We start from the raw sequence: 19,439 nt of genomic DNA, 5'->3' as shown, positions 1-19,439 counted from the left end.
GCTCAGCCTGTGTTTCGTATCTGCGCCTTCAGCTCAGTTCGCATTGTCTGTTCCGGGCCCTCGCTGGTGCCTGAGTTTCTGAAGCAGCCACTTAGTGAGGGCTTGTATTCCCGGTCTCTTCTAGTAAAACAGACAGATAGTACTATTTTGTGGCGGTCCCCATAGCATCTAGCCTGACGCTAGGCACAGAGCACACACTCGGAAATGCTGAACTCAACCGAATTGCTCCAGTTCATCCTCTGTGCTTCCTGCAGGGGATCTCCGGCTTGAGAACTTCCAAGGGCTCTCACTGCCCTTTGAGGGGGGGCCATGAGTTCAAATGCCAGCCAGGGCGGGGCGGGTGATGCAGAGGAGGAACCAAGACTGGGGGGAGCTGGGGTGAACTGGAACCGGTGACTGCTCAGCTCCAGGCAAGGGTCAGCATGTGAGAATGTGGGCCTGGTGCTATCAGGCCAAGACTCTGGAGTTTTGGGGGGGTTAGCTCCAGTCTGTGTTTGGCCTGCAGACTGTTGCTCTGTGACCTGTGACCCCTAGATGGGATTGCAGTCATCTGGGGTTAAGCTCCCAGCCTGAACTTCAGTGCCATATGCTTCTCCAATCTTATTTCTTCCCAGGGGACACCTACCAGCCGCAGGCTGCCCTCCTCCTGTCCACAGTTCCATAATGCTCGTTCTAGGTGGTTTTCCCTCGCCTGCCCGATTGCCCTGTTTACTGTTTCATATACTTCCTCTCTCCTCTGCTTCTTGGGTGTCAACTTTGACTTTTCCCCCAGGGTACCCTTCCCACCTCTCACTCAATTCATTCCCTTTCCTCCACCTCATTCTTTTTTTTTTTTTTTTTTTTAAAGATTTTATTTATTTATTTATTTGTCAGAGAGAGAGAGAGAGAGAGAGAGAGCGAGCACAGGCAGACAGAATGGCAGGCAGAGGCAGAGGGAGAAGCAGGCTCCCCGCCAAGCAAGGAGCCCGATGTGGGACTCGATCCCAGGACGCTGGAATCATGACCTGAGCCGAAGGCAGCTGCTTAACCCACTGAGCCACCCAGGCGTCCCCTCCACCTCATTCTTATCTGAATCTTTATTTGAATTTCTAATATGAGTACCTGATCAGGCCCTTAATCACTCCCACCTAGACCACTGCACTCATCTCCAAAACCGACTTCCGGGACTGGTTTGATTCTCCCCCTATTTAAATTGCTCCCTGAGGGGCGCCTGGGTGGTTTGTCAGTTAGGCATCCAACTCTTGATTTCCGCTCAGGTCGTGATCCCAGGATTGTGGGACTGAGCCCTGCGGCAGTTTCTGCGCTGAGCACGGAGTCAGCTTGTCCCTTCCTCCCTCCCCTTGCTTGCACTCTCTCAAATAAATAAGTAAATAAATAAAATCTTAAAAAAAAAAAAATTGCCCCCTGATACCAGGTTCATTTTCTCAAAACTATTCCCTCAATTCTTTTACTTCTCAAGGGTGATTTTTCGGTGGAAAGCTTCAGTTCCCTAGTGTGACCCTTCAGAATTGGGCTATAATATTTCTTCCTTGTCTACTCTTCTACTCCTCTGAACAGCAGCCAAATCTGGTTGGTCTTCCATTGCCCAGACAGGTTCTGGGCCTTTCTGCCTTGTCAGCCAGGGTCTCCGGGAAACAGCACATTCAAACATGTTACTAAGAAGGGTTTAATACAATAACTCTTTACAAAGGTGTGGGCAAGGTTAAGAGAAACCAGTGGGAGTGGTGAAGTGATTGTATTGATTCGAGGCCTGAAAAAGCAGAGGGTGTGATTACCAGAACCCTGAGAGGGGCACCTGGGTGGCTCAGTCGGTTCTCAGGCCGTGAGCTCAGGGTCCTGGGGTTGAGCCCCACATAGGGGGTTCCTGCTCAGTGGGGCATCTGCTTCTCCCTCTCCCCCTGCTCATGCTCACTCTCTCCCTCTTTCTCAAATACATAAAACCTTTTTTTAAATTAATTTCTTTTCAGCATAACAGAATTCATTGTTTATGCACCACACCCAGGGCTCCATGTCATACGTGCCCTCCCCAATACCCACCACCTGGCTCCCCCAACCTCCCACCCCCCGCCCCTTCAAAACCCTCAGATTGTTTTTCAGAGTCCATAGTATCTCATGGTTCATCTCCCCTTCCAATTCCCCCCAACTCCCTTCTTCTCTCCATCTCCCTGTGTCCTCCATGTTATTTGTTATGCTCCACAAATAAGTGAGACCATATAATAATTGACTCTCTCTGCTTGACTTATTTCACTCAGCATAATCTCTTCCAGTCCCATCCATGTTGCTACAAAAGTTGGGTATTCATCTTTCTGATGGAGGCATAGTACTCCATCCTTATCCATTCGTCCGTTGAAGGGCATCTTGGTTCTTTCCACAGTTTGGCGACCATGGCCATGGCTGCTATGAACATTGGGGTACAGATGGCCCTTCTTTTCACTACATCTGTATCTTTGGGGTAAATACCCAGTAGTGCAATTGTAGGGTCATAGGATCTTAAAAAAAAAACAACAAAAAGCCCTGAGGAAAGAGCTGAGCTGTAGCTGAGGGCCTCCCCATAAGAATTAAGGCTCTCGGTGGAGCAGGCCAGTTGATACCAACCTCCCAGGTCAGCTCTCAGGGCTCAGCGCAGGGCAGAGAAGGCTGGAGTGAGATGTGCTCTTTGACTTACTGATTTGTGCTCTTCCCTTCCCTAGCATGCCCACTTGTCAACTCCTGCCTGCTCCTGCTCAGATTCTGTTTCACCATGTTTTCATAGATTACTTTTTCATCAAAACTCCTAAGGTGTTCTGCCCCTTTTGACTACACTGCACTTTGTTCTGTCCCCAAAGGGTGAGGTGGGAATTGTGCACAGCATTCTCTTACTAGCTCAAGAAGGGACCCATCCTAGAACTTTGTGTTTTCCTCCACACTCGGTAGATTTTTTTGGAATGAATTAACTCCCATAAATCTGTTCATCGTTTAATTCATGTTTCAAAGCAGATATGACTGCTGTGGTCTGAGTGTTTGTGCTCCCTCCAAAATTCATCTTTGAACTCCTATGCCCCAAAGGTGATGGTATTATTTGGTGGGATCTTTGTGAGGTGATGAAGTCACCGGCCTTCATGAATGGGATTATTGCCTATACAAATGAGGGTCCAGGGAGATCCAGAGCCAATTCTAACAGGTGAGGACACGGGGTGGGGGGGCGGCCCTCACATTGATGAGGGCAGAAGGCTGGCTGAGGACAAAGCAAAAGGCTGACACCTCGCAATCTCCCCCTCACCCCCACCACTCCTGGGTGGGACACATGTGACATTCTTTAGGAATCTCCCAACTATCTTGATGTTAATGGCTTGCTAAAAGGGAAAGACAACCTTGATCTCCATATAACGGTACCTTGTAGGCCCTCTTTAGCATATGAAAGTTCTATTGAAACCTCCCTTTCCCTTACCTTCTCCCAACCACACGGTATAGAACCTGCCATCCCTCACAACCCAGGGCAGCAGCTCTTCCTGCCCACGGGTCCTGTCCCTGTGCTTTAATAAACCACCATTTTGCACCAAAGATGTCTCAAGAATTCTTTCTTGGTCATTGGCTCTGGATCTCATCCCACCAAACCTCACCTATGTTCTTGAACTTCATCAACATGACTATGCTGGTGCCTTGATCCTGGACTTCCCAGCCTCCAGAACTGTGAGGAATAAATTCCTGTTTATAGGCTATCGTGTCTATGGTATTTTCTAGTAGGCTAGATGGGCTTCGACAATTACTGAGATCCCTTATTGTGGCAGGCACTGTGCTAGGTGCTGAGACTAACACAGTGAGCATGTCACATGGTGTCCTTGCACAGATAGAACTGACTTTCCAGGGGGAATGGAGTATATGGTGCTCCCTTGTCCCCCTTCCATGATTATACCCCACCCCCCCGAAATACCCTGATCTCAGCCATGGCCCAACGCCCAGTCTGGCTCACACTGCTCTAGTCCCTCCAGCTCAAGCCAATTCTATACATGTGTTTACCTTCCTTGCCTTTCTTGGAACTTTCTTGTAGCCACTCAGTTATTTGCTGGCATTTTGATGCATCTCTTTTCCCAGAGAGATTGAAACCTCTTAGTGCTTTTGGACTCTGGTTCTAGACTCTGGTCATGTCTATCCCCACTGGACTGTTCTGGTCATCCCCTGGGATGGTCAGTATAGCGGGTAGTAGCAGGCAGAAAATAGTCTGCCAAGGGCATAGCACCAAACTTTCTGGCTGTCTCTGAAGGAACAGCTGCCCAAAAATGGGCTACCTTTATTTTCTATACTTTCACCGTCTCTGGGTTAGTGGAAGGAGTGTTAGGGTTGACTTTCAAAAATCTGGGTTTAGGGATGGCTGGGTGGCTCAGTGGGTTAAGCCACTGCCTTCTGCTTAGGTCATGATCTCAGGGTCCTGGGATGGAGCTCTGTGCTCAGCAGGGAGCCTGCTTCCCCCCCACCTCTCTGCCTGCTGCTCTGCCTGCTTGTGATCTGTCTCTATGTCAAATAAATAAATAAAATCTTTTTTAAAAAATTGGGGTTTATATCCAAGCTATTAGATTTAACTAGAATGTACTTAACATCCCTGAACCTCAGTTTCAGCAACAGTAGATTGGAATAACAATACCTAACTAATGGGATTGTTGTGAAGCTTGAGTAAGGTGATGGATCGGTTTTCGACTGCTGCTCTAACAGATTACCATGGATTTAGTGACTTAAAGGATACAGATTTCCATTCCTACAGTACAGTAGTTCAGAAGTCCAGCATGCGTCTCACTAGAAAATCAAAGCACCAGCAGAGCCACGTTCTTTTCAGAAGCTCCAAGGGAAAATCTAGTTTTGTTTTTGTTTTTCCCTTTTTCTTTTCCGGCTTCTAGATGCTGCCCACATCTTTGGCTCATGGACCCCTTCCTCCATCTTCATAGCCAGCAGCTTGATACCTCTCTCACCTTTCTTCCAGAGTCACGCCAGCCCTCTGACCACAGCTGGGAAAGGTTCTTCACTTTCGAGGATCCATCCCATTCATACGAGGGCCCACCTGAATTATGCAGGCTACTTTCCCCATCTCAAGGTCCTTAACTTAATCACACCAGCAAAGTCCCCTTAGCTTGCAATGTAACATACTCATAGGTTCCTGGGAGAAGGATGTCTTCGGGCAGGGACATTATTGTGCCCGCCACACCGTTCATACTCTGGCTCCCAAAGATTCCTTCTTAGCCCATATACAAAAGATCTTCATTCCAAGGTCCCCGAAGAGGTCTCCTATCAGAGTATTGACTAAGGTACAAAATCAAATTTGAGTCTCATCAGCTCCAAAGTCTCTGTTTCATCTTCTGGATAACCTAAATTATGTATAAGCGAGGCCACAGTTGTTGATCCCCTCCTCTCCCCTCCATCTCTCCCCTTTACCTCTCCCCTTCCCTCTTCCCCTCTCCTGGCAATGCTCTCTCTTTCAAATAAATAAAAAATCTTTAAAAAAGAAGTTTTGAAAAATGTTTAAATATTCAAACCATTGACCTGATTTTTGTTATGCTAAGGTGTTGTGCAAAGAACTTTTTTTTAAAAATCTTACCCACTGATGATGTAAATGTCCACTTAAATTTTCTCCTAGCTTTTTTTTTCTTTTAAAGATTTTATTTATTATTTATTTGACAGAGAGAGATCACAAGTAGGCAGAGAGGCAGGCAGAGACAGAGAGAGGGAAGCAGGCTCCCCACTGATCAGAGAGCCCGATGAGGGACTCAATCCCAGGACTCCGAGATCATGACCTGAGCCGAAGGCAGTGGCTTAACCCACTGAGCCACCCAGGCGCCCTCTCCTAGCTTTTTTATGGCTTATTTTAAACACTCCAATATTCAAATTGGACCTTATAATATTTAAAAAAGAATTTCCCCTGAAATTTGCCTCACCTTATTCTTGGCCTACATTAGCATTTGTTGGCAAATCTGCTCTTCTTCCCTTAGCACCTAAAGCTAATAGATCGAGAATGGGAGCAGGAATGGGTTGGGGAAATTTCTGTCCATCGGCACAGGTCCTTGTGTGCAGAGACTCAGTGAATACTGGTAGAAATAGTCTTAGCAGCATGTGGACTTAATGTAACTCTGTTCTTTCCATAAAGATACACTTACACATTTAGCACAGCTAAATATAATTTAATTTGCAGATCTTTTGTGCAGATTTTGGGTTGTGCACATTTAGCCACAGTATGATTGTGGCATGTTTAGCATAGGTATAAATATGCACATGTATTTATTTATATCCTGTAGGAAACTCTTCCTGAAACGCCTTTCTGAGCACCTCTGACTGATGACACTTCCTATTTACCAAGGTTAAGTGGATAAAGAGGAGGTGAAAACACTTTCCTTGGTGGAGAAGATAGCTCATTTAGGTAGAGCAGGTAATAAGAGTATGACAAAGGAAAGGAAGGTCCAGCCCTCTAGTCTTGCAGAGTAATTATGAGATTAAGAAAATCACATTGTATCTGTTATTTAGTTGTAAAACTTTGGTCCAGTCACCCACATAATTCTAGCATTCCACAGTCTTGTGTAATTAGATTGCTTAAAAAAAATTTTTTTTTTTAAGATTTTATTTATTTATTTGACAGATAGAGATCCCAGGTAGGCAGAGAGGAAGGCAGAGAGAAGGGAAGGGAATCAGGCTCCCTGCTCATCAGAGAGCCCCATGCGGGGCTTGATCCCAGGACTCTGGGATCAGGACCCGAGCCAAAGGCAGAGGCTTTAACCCACTGAGCCACCCAGGTGCCCCTAGATTACTTTTTAAATGCCTGCCACGTGACTGTTGAGTGGAGATGTAAGGAGAAGGAGCAGAGGGAAAAATTGTCTAAATATACAGAATCTTCCATCATGTCCCGAGAGGACTACGAGGCAGCTTTTATTCAGGGACAGGAGCATGTTTTACCACATCGGGCCACATGGGGAAGCATGGGGGGGGGGGGAACGGAGGGGAAGACATGGGCAAAGCCTATCCTGGAGTTACTGTGAGGCAAGGGGAAGGGGCTGACCAGGTTTGGGGTTGACTAATTTGAATAATTTTAGTGGGCTTTGGAGTATAGGGGCTACCCCATTTGTCTGATGTCTGGCCCGAGGATAATTAGGTCATCGGAATATTGCCTTTTGGAGTGTGAAAGCCAGATGGAGGAAGTGGTTGGAAGTATGGTGGACGGTTTGGTTTACATAACAGAGGTGTGCTCCCAGACACGTTATTTACTCTCTCTAGGGGTTAGCTAGCCCTGGAGGGACAGTCTCACTAGGATTATCAAGGCTCCCATATGTCAAACAATCATAAAATACAATTAAAAACATTATGAATATAGTAGGACTCAGAACATCTCCAGGAAGGCTTCATGAAGTGTCTAGTCCAGTGCCATTGATAATTCCCACAGAAATCACTGCATCCTTCATTTGCATGTAGATTAAGATGAGATCAGATTAAGGAGCCATAGGATTTATGAGACAATGTGTGGCATTTTCTTGAGATCCCAAAATGATACTAATCCAGTCATAGTAACGATTTCCACTTCCTGAGGTTTTTCCGGAGTTGGACTTGCCATTTTATAGGTTACTGTCAGACAGTCGACAGTTAATTCGTGCCCAGACATTTGGTCAGACAGTATCCTGGGGCAGTCTATGAAGATGTCTCTGGAGGAATCTGTAAGGCAGATGGCCCTTCCAGTGTGGGTGGCCTCATCCAATCAGTTGAAGGTCTGAAGAGAACAAAAAGGTTCACCCTCCCACCAAGAGAGAATCCTTCCTGCCTGACTGCCTTGATCTGGGACAGTAGTTTTCTCCTGCCTACACACTCAAACTGCAACATGAGCTCTTCCTGGGTCTCGAGCCTGCTGACTTTTGGACGAAAACTGCACCATTGGCTCTCCTAGGTCTCCTCCTTGCTGACTGCTGCTGTCGGGACTTGTCCGCCTCTATAGCTGTGCGAGCAAATTCCCAGGAGTATTCTCCGTGTGCCAGGGAAAGTGACGATGTTTGCTTTCCTTCTCTACCTCCCTCTTTACCGTCTCTTCTGGTTGAATCCCGTTTTTATTTTTTTTAATTATTATTAATTTTATTATTTATTTAATTTCTTTCTTTCTTTCTTTTTTTTAATAGATTTTATTTATTTATTTGACAGAGAGAGAGATAATAAGTAGGCAGAGAGGCAGGCAGAGAGTGGGGGGAGAAGCAGGCTCCCTGCTGAGCAGAGAGCCCGACGTGGGGCTTGATTCCAGGACCCGGAGATCATGACCTGAGCCGAAGGCAGCGGCTTAACCCACCGAGCCACCCAGGCGCCCGCTTGCTTTCTTTCTTTCTTTCTTTCTTTCTTTCTTTCTTTCTTTCTTTTTGTCTTTGTGTCTCTTGAGAATATAGCCAGTCTTTCTGCAGCCTTGCTTTTTTCAGTTGTAAAGTGAAGATAATGTGTCTACCTCCAGTGCCCAGCACAGTGCCCAGCACATAAAAATCTGCCATAGGACAGTGAGGAACCAGTTTCACAGGATCTAGGTTCCGATTGTCCAAACAAGCCATGTTATGTTGGGAAGGGGTGGTGGCGGGGGGGATTGACAAAACTCAGGACTGGTAGAAGGAGAGAGACGTGGGTGGGTGGGCAGAGTGCTTTAAAGGAGTGCTGTGGGCACTAGAGGTGAATTTCTCCAGAAGCACAAGCTTCAGGCGTGGTCTCTTGTCCAGGTCCTCGTGGGGGCAGGGAGTTCTAGCCGTGGTACGGGGCTGTGGGGGTGTGGGGGTGGGGTGGGGTGGGGCAGCCAAGTTGCAACCAGGAAGTATTTCTATGCTTGTATTTCCGGTAAATTGACTGAGGGAGCTATCAGAAGAGTCATGAATCACCAAGAATCCAGACAGTTATTGTGATTTCTTTTCTCATTCAAAGTTAATAATAACTATGCTATCTAATTTTGTGTTTGTAATTTCGGTCCCTACGTGTATAGGCTTTGATGACTGTAAAACCTGGATCTGTCCTTGCGTAGAGTCCCGCCTCTCTGGGAGATGGTGTGTGGGGCCCCTAGGGGTTGTAGGACTCTTCGTCCCTTCCAGGTCCAGCCCAGCCCAGAAGAGAGGCTGTCCCAGATCTCGAGCTGGGTAATGGTCCTCTGACTTACTAGCTCCTGTGAACGTCTGCATTGGTGCTCCAGGGGCCATTCAGAAAAAGTTGCTGTTCACATAAATGACTCATTGTGGCTCCAGTCTTGCTGCTGACACATTGTGTGACCTTTGGAAGATCACCTTGCCTCTCTGAGCCTTGGTTTGCCCATCTGTAAAGTGGTATCAGTACCTTCAGGGGGGCTCAGGTGTGGGCCCTGTGAGTGGCACAGCTCTGGGCACACAGGAGGGAAGTATGGTTGTAATGGTGTTGCTATTCCTCGCATGTCTCTTATCTTGCTATTACTTGAAATATGCCCACAACTGACCATTTCAGTGACTAAAGAGCTGCCCACTCTAACACATTGTTTTTTGTTATTTCATTTTTTTTTTTATTGTGGACATTTTCCTACCATGGAGAATGCCCTTATATATCCATAGTTGGCTTCAAATTATTATCAACTCATGGTCAGTCTTGTGTTTTCTAAACTTCTACCTACTCCACTTGTAGTATTTTCAAGCAAGTTCCAAATCATTTCATTTTTAAGAATCTCAGTATGTATTTCTAAAAGATAAGGGCTCTTCAAAAATTATATTAGTGCTGTTATTGTATCTCACCCCTCCCCAAGAAATGTAATTTTTTTTTCTTTCAATTTGTAGATTCTCTCCCACCCCTCTCCCAGGGGGCAGAAGTTACTTTAAATTTGAATATCAATACAATTTAGCCAGTAGGTATTTTCCTCCAATTATCTCTTAGGCCCAGCACTGTGAGAACTCAGTTGAGGAGTCAGTTTGAATTAAACTCTCCTGGTTAAATTAGTGATGTAATCTCAGGAAAGCCCTCCAACCTTATACTAAACGTCATTTTTTTCATCTGTAAAATGGGGATGCTACCATCCCTTTTACAAAGCTATTTTAAGGAGTCCCTGAGAGAAAGTAAAGTAGAACTAGTAAATGCTCAGTAAATGTAGCTATTATCATTGTGACAGTTTCTCCCTACCTTTTCCTATCAAATACTATCTTCTGGAAGTAATTTGGTTGAGCTGTAACTAATGACAGACACAGGGCCGATTTAAGTAAATAAGCCTAGAAACCCCAATGGGGAGGAGCTAGTGGAGGAGGAGGAGCCTTTCTGGAGTCTCATCACTGGGGTATTAGGGGAAAGCCCCACCTGGGCTGAGCGGACAAGGCTCACTGGTGCCTCAGAGACTGGGATTTGCAGGGATTGAGACCCTCAGGATAGAGCAGCTTAGAGTAAGCCTGGCCCAGGGAAGACCTGGGCGGAGAGGCAGGGTGGGAGGAACAGAGGGGGTGGCCAGAGCTGGAGGCTATTCCTTATCTCTTTTCCGCTTTGATTTTGGAGGCGTTCTACGCAGCTGACAAGGTAAAAGTTGGCTTTGTTGTTACTGAAACCTGAAGCAAGGAGGGCCCTGCCCAGTGTAGTGTAGGCTTGAAGTAAAACAGCTGTGAACCGTACACAGACCCACTGTTTTCTGCAAGAGCAGAAGTCGCTGAAAGGTTAACTGCAAGTCTGACTGGCCTGGTGGAGCTTTCAGTAAGAGGCCCTGAGTAGGAGCGCCTGGGTGGCTCAGTGGTTGAGCGTCTGCCTTCAGCTCAGGTCATGATCCCAGGGTCCTGGAGTCAAGCCCCGCATCCGGGCTGTGGGGCTCCCTGATCAGGGGGATGTTTCCACACAGGCGCTGGGTGCTGCCTTTGCAGGAAGGGCCAGCAGTGGAAAGGTGAGGGGTCCCAAAGACTTGTCTGGCCCTGGGCGGGAGCCAGCTGCCAGTGATGTAAGTAGGAGATGCCTAGGTTATGGTCTTATTTTCAGTCAGCAGGGATTTCATTTGCCAGTTAGACTACAGATAGAACAAAGCATTTATTTATTTATTTACTTACTTATTAAGATTTTATTTATTTGACAGAGATCACAAGTGGGCAGAGAGGCAGGCAGAGAGAGAGGAGGAAGCAGGCTCCCTGCAGAGCAGAGACCCCGATGTGGGCTCAGTCCCAGGACCCTGAGATTATGACCTGGACCAAAGGCAGAGGCTTTAACCCACTGAGCCACCCAGGTGCCCCTTTTTTTAATTTTAATTTTAATTTTTTTTGAGCAAAGCATTTATTTTGATACGTTGCAGGAGGCACTCAATGGATGTAGGATTAACTGAATTTTTATTTAACTTAGAATCATGAAATCATTTAATTATAAAATGTATTACATGTACTTGTTAAATGCAAGTTAAATTTGCCTTATTTATTTTTTAAAAGTGTGTGTTTCACCTTGTAAGAAAGTAGAGATAAAGTGGCTTCATTCTTCTGTATCATTGGTAGTTAATTCTTTTTACCCCCTAGGTGTGGGAGGGGCAGAGAGAGAAAGAGAGAATCCTAAGCAGTTTCAATGCTTAGCACGGAGATCACAGGGCTCCATCTCACAACCGGGAGGTCATGACTTGAGCCTGAAATCAAGAGTCCATGCTTAACTGACTGAGCCACCCAGGTGTCCCTTGTTGGTAGTTCTTATTTCTTAACTGAATAAGTAAATATGTTTTAGATAATCTTCTTGAGAGACTAAGAAGTCATATTAGATTTATGCTTCCTTGTTATTTGGTTGGCAGAAATACTGTTTTTTTTCTGCTGACTTCAGCGTCAAGTTTGGTCTTTTCTGTTTGCCTTCTGGTTAAGGTTGTGTGACTGCTGCTTCTTTTTTTGGTTGTTGCTATAGACTTGGTTTAGATAATGCCAGAAATTCTTATCGGTGTCTGCGTGATATTTTCTGACACCACTTCTAATATTCTAACACCAAATGTATGGTTTTTCCAACATTAGCCAGTTCTCTGACACCAAGTGGGTGTCCAACAATTAAATTCTGGTGGTAACTCCCAGAATTATATCAGGTTAAGGGCTCAGCCCCACAAGGCTGCCCCCACTTCAGATGTCATCTATAAATGTGGTCCCAGGTTACCCACACTTTTACCTGGCTGACTACATATTTGGGGGTTCCCATGACTCCCTTTTAGGTTTGGTAATTCACTAGAATGACACACAGAAAACACTACTCATGCTTACCAGTTTATTACAACTTAAAATTTTACCAGTTATAAACTTACCATTTTATTACAACATACTTAAAGTTTATTACAACTCGGAAATAGCCACATTGATGAGAGGCATAGGTATGGGAGTCGGGGTGGAGGTACAGCGCTTTCCCCTCCTAGCATGTGTCACGAACTGAGAAGCTCTCAGCATCTTCTTCAGGAGTTTTTTATTGAAGTCAATCCTCAGGACATTCTGTTTGATGACTGTTACTATTGGAGTTGAGAGGACTTTGTGTTTAAAAATACTGAATCCAGAAACAGGCTATGGGTAGCTGCTGAGATAGAACAGAACTAGCTATCTTGGCCGAATAAGGGAAATATTTGCGTAAACTCTTCGTCTTCCAAGAGAAAAACTGTGGTGTGTTAGGCTGGAAGGGGGACTAGGAGGTTAAATAACCATAGATGGAGCAGCTAGAAACCAGAAACTTAGCCAGGCCTCCTCCTAGATCATTGTTGTTTAACCCTCTCCACGGGGGTTTAAGATGTAGCCTCAAGACCGTGAAAAAATGGTTTCCCTTTTCTGGGAAGTGAAGAGTTTTGTGGTGATTCTGTCATTTTGTGAAAAATAGGGAAAAGGCAGGAAGTGATAGGTATCTGTTCACCATAAAATAACTTCTTTCCCAGGGCACCTGGGTTGCTCAGTTGGTTAAGCTTTCAACTCTTTTTTTTTTTTCTTTAAAGATTTTGTTTATTTATTTAAGAGAGAGAGAGTGCACACGAATCAGGGGAGGAGCAGAGGGAGGAGAAGCGGACTCCCCAACAGAGCAGGAGCCAGATGTGGGACTCTCACCCAGGACCCGGGGATTGTGACCTGAACTGAAGGCAGATGCCTAACCAGCTGAGCCAAGAAAGCGCCCAAAGCTTCCGACTCTTGATTTCAGCTCAGGTCACAATCTCATGGTCTTGGGATCAAGCCCCACATCAGTCTCCATGCTCAGTGGGGAGTCTGCTTGAGATTCTCCCTCTCCCTCTCACCACTGGCATGCTCGCGCGCGCTCTCTCTCTCAAATAAATAAATAAAGCTTTTAAAAAAAATCTTCTCTCCCTATGAGACAGCAACATCCTACATGGTGATTTTCCTCAAATCATTTTAAAAAAATTGATTTTCAAAATGTAAAATCTAGAGTTCATTAACAAAAACTTGAGAAAAGCATGTACAAAGAAGAAGAAAAATGAATTATAGTTATACCCAAACATTAATAGTTAGGTGTCAGTACCATAAAAAGGAATGGTGAAATATGGAAAATATATCTGGATTTTTTTTCATTTAATATTATCACATAGGCAGTGTTTTGCTGTTGTTGATAAAGATCACACAGATAGTAGAGTACAGTGGTTTAGAGTAGAGGCTCTGGCACCAAAGTGCCTGGATTCAGTTCACAGCCCACCACTGATGGGCTGTATGACCTTGAAGTCACTGAACTGCTCCCTGGCTCGATTTTATCATCTGTAAAATGGGGTTGATAATGGCATCTAACTCAGAGATTGAAGGCTTATGTAATAGACTTCATACATGTTACTTGTCAAAATAAAAGATTTTATTGTAACATTAATTTATGTATTTAGGTGAGATTTTATAAAACAGAAAAGCAGAAGAACTCAAAATCACCCATTATCATGTATAACGGTACTTAACCTTTCCCCCGATGTTCTGACATTCAGACTGCTATTCCTGCCCCTTCATACCACGTTAAATTGAATAAGTCATGAATTAGTGTTGGTTAAAACAGTCTGGGACCGGGGCGCCTGGGTGGCTCAGTGGGTTAAGCCTCTGCCTTCGGCTCAGGTCATGGTCTCAGGGTCCTGGGATCAAGCCCGGCATCGGGCTCTCTGCTCAGCAGGAAGCCTGCTTCCCTTCCTCTCTCTCTCTCTGCCTGCTTCTCTGCCTACTTGTGATCTCTGTCTGTCAAATAAATAAATAAAATCTTAAAAAAAAAAAAAAAAAAAAGTCTGGGACCTGAGCCTTCCCTGGCCAGAGTGGAGCCTGTGGGTTTTCTGTAACCAGGATGAAATCAGAGCCAGTCCACAAACCAGTTAACTGAAGGTTCACCATATTAAGAATGAGTATGTGAGAAGTATCTTTGTAAAGGAATTTTTCCTTCAGCGTTAGAGGTTATTTCCTTAGCTTGGGATCCCAGAAATGGAAATACAGCGTCACCAGATGAGAAATGTTGTTTTCTAGAAGGGTTGCACTGATTTTAAACTTGTAGCTACAATTTATGAGCTTGCCCCACTTACTGTAGGCGCCCAAATCCTCCACGCCCCTTTCCCCACCTCCCCTTGGACCTCAGAGCAGAGATACTGAGGAAGTTGCTGGGTTTGCCAAAACTCTGCAATAGTTAATTCTAATCAAAATCATCAATAGTTAATTCTAATCAAAATCAGCACTCACCTCCTCCTCCTTCCCACTAGTTCATTCCTCCCTCCTCCAGGGCCTTTCTTACTTCCTTTCACATCCTTTTCCCATCTTGGCTTTGTGTAATCCCCTCGTGTAGCCTTCCTCTTCTTTAGTTGGAGGGAAAAATCATGTAATTGAAGTGTTCCCATGATGAAGTTCATGACCTTAGCTACTAGAATTGTTATCCCCCAGCTGGGTACCCTCATTTTAGTAAAGGGTTCCTGGAGCATTGTTGAACCCAAAGGACGGAACTTGATGGTGAAATTTGGGGCAGTGGAATACCCAGAGCGGGTGATATTTTGAGTCTGGGCCCTTCAAGTTACGCAAATAGAGGGTGTGCAAAGTGTGAGACCCGTTCTGTGGATGGGGTGAAGCCAGGCCCAGTTCCCGAGAGGCCCTTACTTCCTCTCTGGCAAAGCACTAACTGCTCAGCACAGAAACAGGTGAAGTGGGTCTCTGGGAGGAACCGTGAAGGGAAGATTGTTTATTGAATTGGACATAACAAAAGACTGGTCAGCAGCACGTGCAGATTCTGTACATAAAACATAACTTTACGATACCAGGCAGGGCTCCTTTTATGGCTTTTTTATCTTCTGGTTGAAGTTACCAAGGGTGTGGAGGGCTTTTGCTGACGTGTGGTCAGTGATGTGATTACATTGCATGTCTGCTGGGAAGCAGAGCCAGGAGGCTTCTGAGAGCAGCCAATGCCCCAGTTACCTTGGTCTGAACTCTGAGTTGCAGAAGGTGGGTGTCTTAGGAATTCCCCAAGGTCTTAGGTGTGCTTTATGGCAAGGAATTGTACAGGTATCTCTCTGTGGACTCCTACATCTTTGAGGGACTAAAAAGTCAAAGAAACAGAATATGCCTGAGGAAGAATGGGGGGCAGGCAGATAAACCACAGGACTCCCTAGAGTTATGGATGGACAAGGATAAGTATAGGCAAATTATTAGAACTTAAAAAGTGAGGCCTACCTAGTTCAGACAAAGTCCGAGGTGTCCTGAAAGGAGGATGAGAGAAATGGAAAGCTTAGCCCAATGTTAGCTCTCAGTGATGTTCCCAGGAGACTTTTGACTACAGCCAGATGGGAAAATGGTCTTGAGAGCAGATGGCAGGAACCAACTAGAGCTGGTCAGATGCCAGCCTCCCCTTCCTCCCTGAAAGAAAATGCTTTGGTCCCATAGTGGTCCCTCCTTACTCCCAGCCGTATCTGTTCCTTTCTAGCCTGATCCAGCCTGAAGATGACCCCACTGGCCGCGTTGGCGTCTGGCCCTCGAGCCCAGCTCTTTGCCTGCTCCCTCAGGCTGGGCACTCAGCAGACTAGCCTCCTTCAGCTGCACACAAGGTCCAGCCTTGCCGCCAAGAACCACTATGAAGTGCTGGTGCTGGGTGGGGGCAGCGGTGGGATCAGTATGGCCGCCCGCATGAAGAGGAGAGTGGGTGCGGAGAATGTCGCCATTGTTGAGCCCAGTGAGGTAAGTCTCCCCTTTTTGAATCCCTGTGCCTGCGTGTAGGCGTGCGTGTGTGTTAGAGATTAGGGTGTGGATGGCTGTCAGGCCCTGTTGCTGTCCTGTGTCCACGTTAGTGCTTCTCCTTCTGCGCACAAAGGATTGGGAGAAGGTGGGGAGAGGGAGAATGGGAGGGGACAGATCTCTAGGCTTTCATGTTCTCTGTATTAGTTTCTTAGGGCTGCCATAACAAATTATCACAAACTGTGTGGTGTAAAACAATAGATTTATTCTTTTCTTTTTTTTTTAAGATTTTATTTATTTATTTGAGAGAGACCCAGCGAGAGAGGGAACACAAGCAGGGGAAGTGGGAGAGGGAGAAGCAGGCATCCCGCCAAGCAGGGAGCCCGATGTGGGACTCGCTCCCAGGACCCTGGGATCATGGCCTGAGCCAAAGGCAGATGCCTAACAACTGAACCACCTAGGTGTCTCAGTAGTTATTCTTTCTTTCAGTTCTGGAGGCTAGAAGTCCAGTGCGAAGGTATTAGCAAGGTCATGCTCCCTCTGAAGTCTGTGAAGAGGAGAGGGAATCTGTCCCATACTTTTCTCCTAGCTTTGGTGGTTGTGGACAGTCTTTGGTGTTCCTTGGCTTATAGCTGGCATCACTCCAATCTCTGCCTCTCTCTTCACATGGCCTTCTTTCTGTGTGTCTCTAGTGTCTTCAGTGACCTTCTTATAAGGACACCAGTCCTTGGATTTAGGGCCAACTCTAATGCAGCATGACCTCATCTTAACTTGATTGCATCGGTGAAAACCCTATTTCCAAATAAGATCATATTCACAGGTACTGGTGTGAGGACTTTAGCATAACTTTTGGGGAGAGACAGTTCAACCCAAAAAGGTCTCCCAGTTCCAAGCTAGTATCCAGAGGGAGATCAGTGGCCATCACACTTTCCTTTCTCTGTTCTAGTATGGAGAACAGGTGATGAGTTGAGTGTCAGGGAGGCCTCTGGGAAAGATGTTAGTGGGATTGAGAAATTGAAGAACCAGGGATTATAAACAGATTATAAAGCAGAAAAAGGTAGAGGTGCCAGGGAGGAAGCTGGGAAGTGTGTGTAAGGCTCTATTTCATGCAAAACATTTTAAGATGATCCAGTAGCTTCATAATAAATATTCTAGATTTTTTTGTGGTTTGACTAATGTTTCATGAGGAGCTGGGTGTACACGAGTTGGCAGCAGTGTCCTTGGGAGGGAAGCAAAATGCATCCAGTGCCTGTTTGATGGGGAGGGTGGGTCAAGAAAAGCTTATTCCTTTTCAAGAAGTCTGCCGAGCCTCCGTGAGGTGTGCCAGGGCGTGCCTGTAGTCTCAGATGGGTATGCTGCGATCTGAGAGGGTGTGTTTTCAACCATTTCCTATTTAAAGTGACTAATTCAGGATCAGCATTTTATTTTTTAATTTTAATTTTATTTTATTTAAAAAAAAACTTTTTTTTTTTTTTTTTAATTTGACAGAGATCACAAGTAGGCTGAGAGGCAGGCAGAGAGAGAGGAGGAAGCAGGCTCCTCGCTGAGTAGAGAGCCCGATGCGGGCCAATCCCAGGACCCTGGGATCATGACCTGAGCAGAAAGCAGAGGCTTAACCCACTGATCCACCCAGGCACGCCTATTTTTTTAATTTTTAATTTTTTAAAATTAAATTTTTAAAAAGATTTTATTTATTTGTCAGAGAGAGGGAAATAGCATGAGCAGCAGGGAAGGATAGAGGGAGAGGGAGAAGCAGGCTCCCCTCTGAGCAAGGAGCCAGACGTGGGGCTTGATCCCAGGACCCTGGGATCATGACCTGAGCGAAAGGCAGCTGCTTAACCCACTGAGCCACCCAGGCGCCCCAGTGGTTTTTTTTTGTTTGTTTTTGTTTTTGTTTTTGTTTTAAGATTTTTTATTTGACAGACAGAAATCACAAGTAGGCAGAGAGAAAGGAGGAAGCAGGCTCCCCGCTGAGCAGAGAGCATGAAGCGGGGCTGGATCCCAGGACCCGGGGATCATGACCTGAGCCGAAGGCAGAGGCTTTAATCCACTGAGCCACCCAGGCGCCCCGCGCCCCAGTGTTTTAAATTACACTGGACTGAGAGCTCCATCAGGGGCCTGTGGTGTGTTGTAGCTCACCCATGGGCACATGTCCCACTGGGTCTAGTCTTGGTAACGACAGCTCTCTGAGGCACTGGACACAATTCAGGAGGCCGGAGTCATGGCTGTCCTCCCCCGTGAGGAGGTGCAGGATGGAAGTTTTTCAGGGGTGCTATGAGGGGCTCGGGTCTTTGATACTTTCTCTCCTGTGTCTGGTTTAGCGATTGGTAGAGCCAGTGCTTGTTTGTAGTCTAAAAAAGAATCTGAGGTTGTGTTTTTATTCCTTTTTCTGTTCAAGATGGATTCGAAATCAGTGAGTTCTCACCACTGGAGACCTCTGCCTTCCTTCTCTTTGAGCACCTCCATTACTGACTGTATGGAGATTGCAAAGGCATTTTTCGTATCCTCTTTAGCATCTCTGTGGCTGGCAATTCTGTCCAGCCAGTTTGAGGCATTTTGCCGTGTTGAGAGTTCCTGATCCCCCAGGCCACTGCGTGCACCGAGATTCTCAGACACAGTTAGATCAATCTGCCCTTGGCCCATGAGCCTAGAACTGTCAAAACTAGCTTAGTTCAAGTGAGGACCATCTGAAACAACTAACTCTAGAAAAATAGTGGAAATTTGTCATTGGGGGTAGGATCTGGTGCCTACTATCTTTGGGTATAAAACCCCTGAGATGGGCACCCTAGGTGGCTCAGGGGGTTAAACATCTTCCTTCAGCTCAGGTCATGATCTCAGGGTCCTGGGATTGAGCCCCGCATCGGGCTCTCTGCTCAGCAGGGAGCCTGCTTCCCCGCCCCCTGCTCTGCCTGCTGCTCTGCCTACTTGTGATCTCTCTCTCTTTCTCTGTCAAATAAATAAATAAAATCTTAAAAAAAAAATAAAACCCCTGAGAAAGGAGAGGAGATACTAGGGCCAATAGGGAGTGTCTACAGTCCTCCATGGGCTTGGGAAGCACCACTGGAAGTTAAAGAAGTTTTGAGACTCTTCAAAAGTGGTTGTAAACTTCCCAGACTTACCAGAGTCTCCAGATGGTTCTAAGGAACCACATTTAGGCTGCCAGGCTTAATTTTTCTTTATGTCTGTGCACATAAGTGTATCCATAATTGTGCATGTGTGTGTATGTGTGTGCGTATAGTATAACATGTATATGTTAAGCATCAAATCAACTTTGAGCGACAAATAATAAAATGGTCACAAAAGATAGTTGATGGCTTTTTTGGGATGATCTTGGCAGAATTCTTGTGTTAGGTTAAACTCCCTTTAGAGTTTAACATA

At 45.7% G+C, this 19,439-nt stretch overlaps 1 protein-coding gene across 2 annotated transcripts in view; it reads left to right on the top strand.

Annotated features, from left to right (window-relative positions):
- The window catches only part of SQOR (sulfide quinone oxidoreductase), a 50,314-nt gene that overhangs the window by 4,943 nt on the left and 25,932 nt on the right, over positions 1-19,439 (top strand). For both annotated transcript variants that reach the window (XM_032856588.1, XM_032856589.1), the window contains exon 2: positions 15,814-16,064. In XM_032856588.1, the coding sequence (XP_032712479.1) occupies positions 15,831-16,064 (234 nt within the window). In that variant the 5' untranslated portion in view covers positions 15,814-15,830. The remainder of the gene's footprint in view (positions 1-15,813; positions 16,065-19,439) is intronic.

This window comes from Lontra canadensis, unplaced genomic scaffold, assembly GCF_010015895.1.
Source record: "Lontra canadensis isolate GAN:19392208 unplaced genomic scaffold, GSC_riverotter_1.0 scaffold12, whole genome shotgun sequence".
Classification (NCBI taxonomy): domain Eukaryota; kingdom Metazoa; phylum Chordata; class Mammalia; order Carnivora; family Mustelidae; genus Lontra; species Lontra canadensis.
Note: the sequence above shows the minus strand (reverse complement) of the source record. Positions and strands in the feature narration are given on the sequence as shown.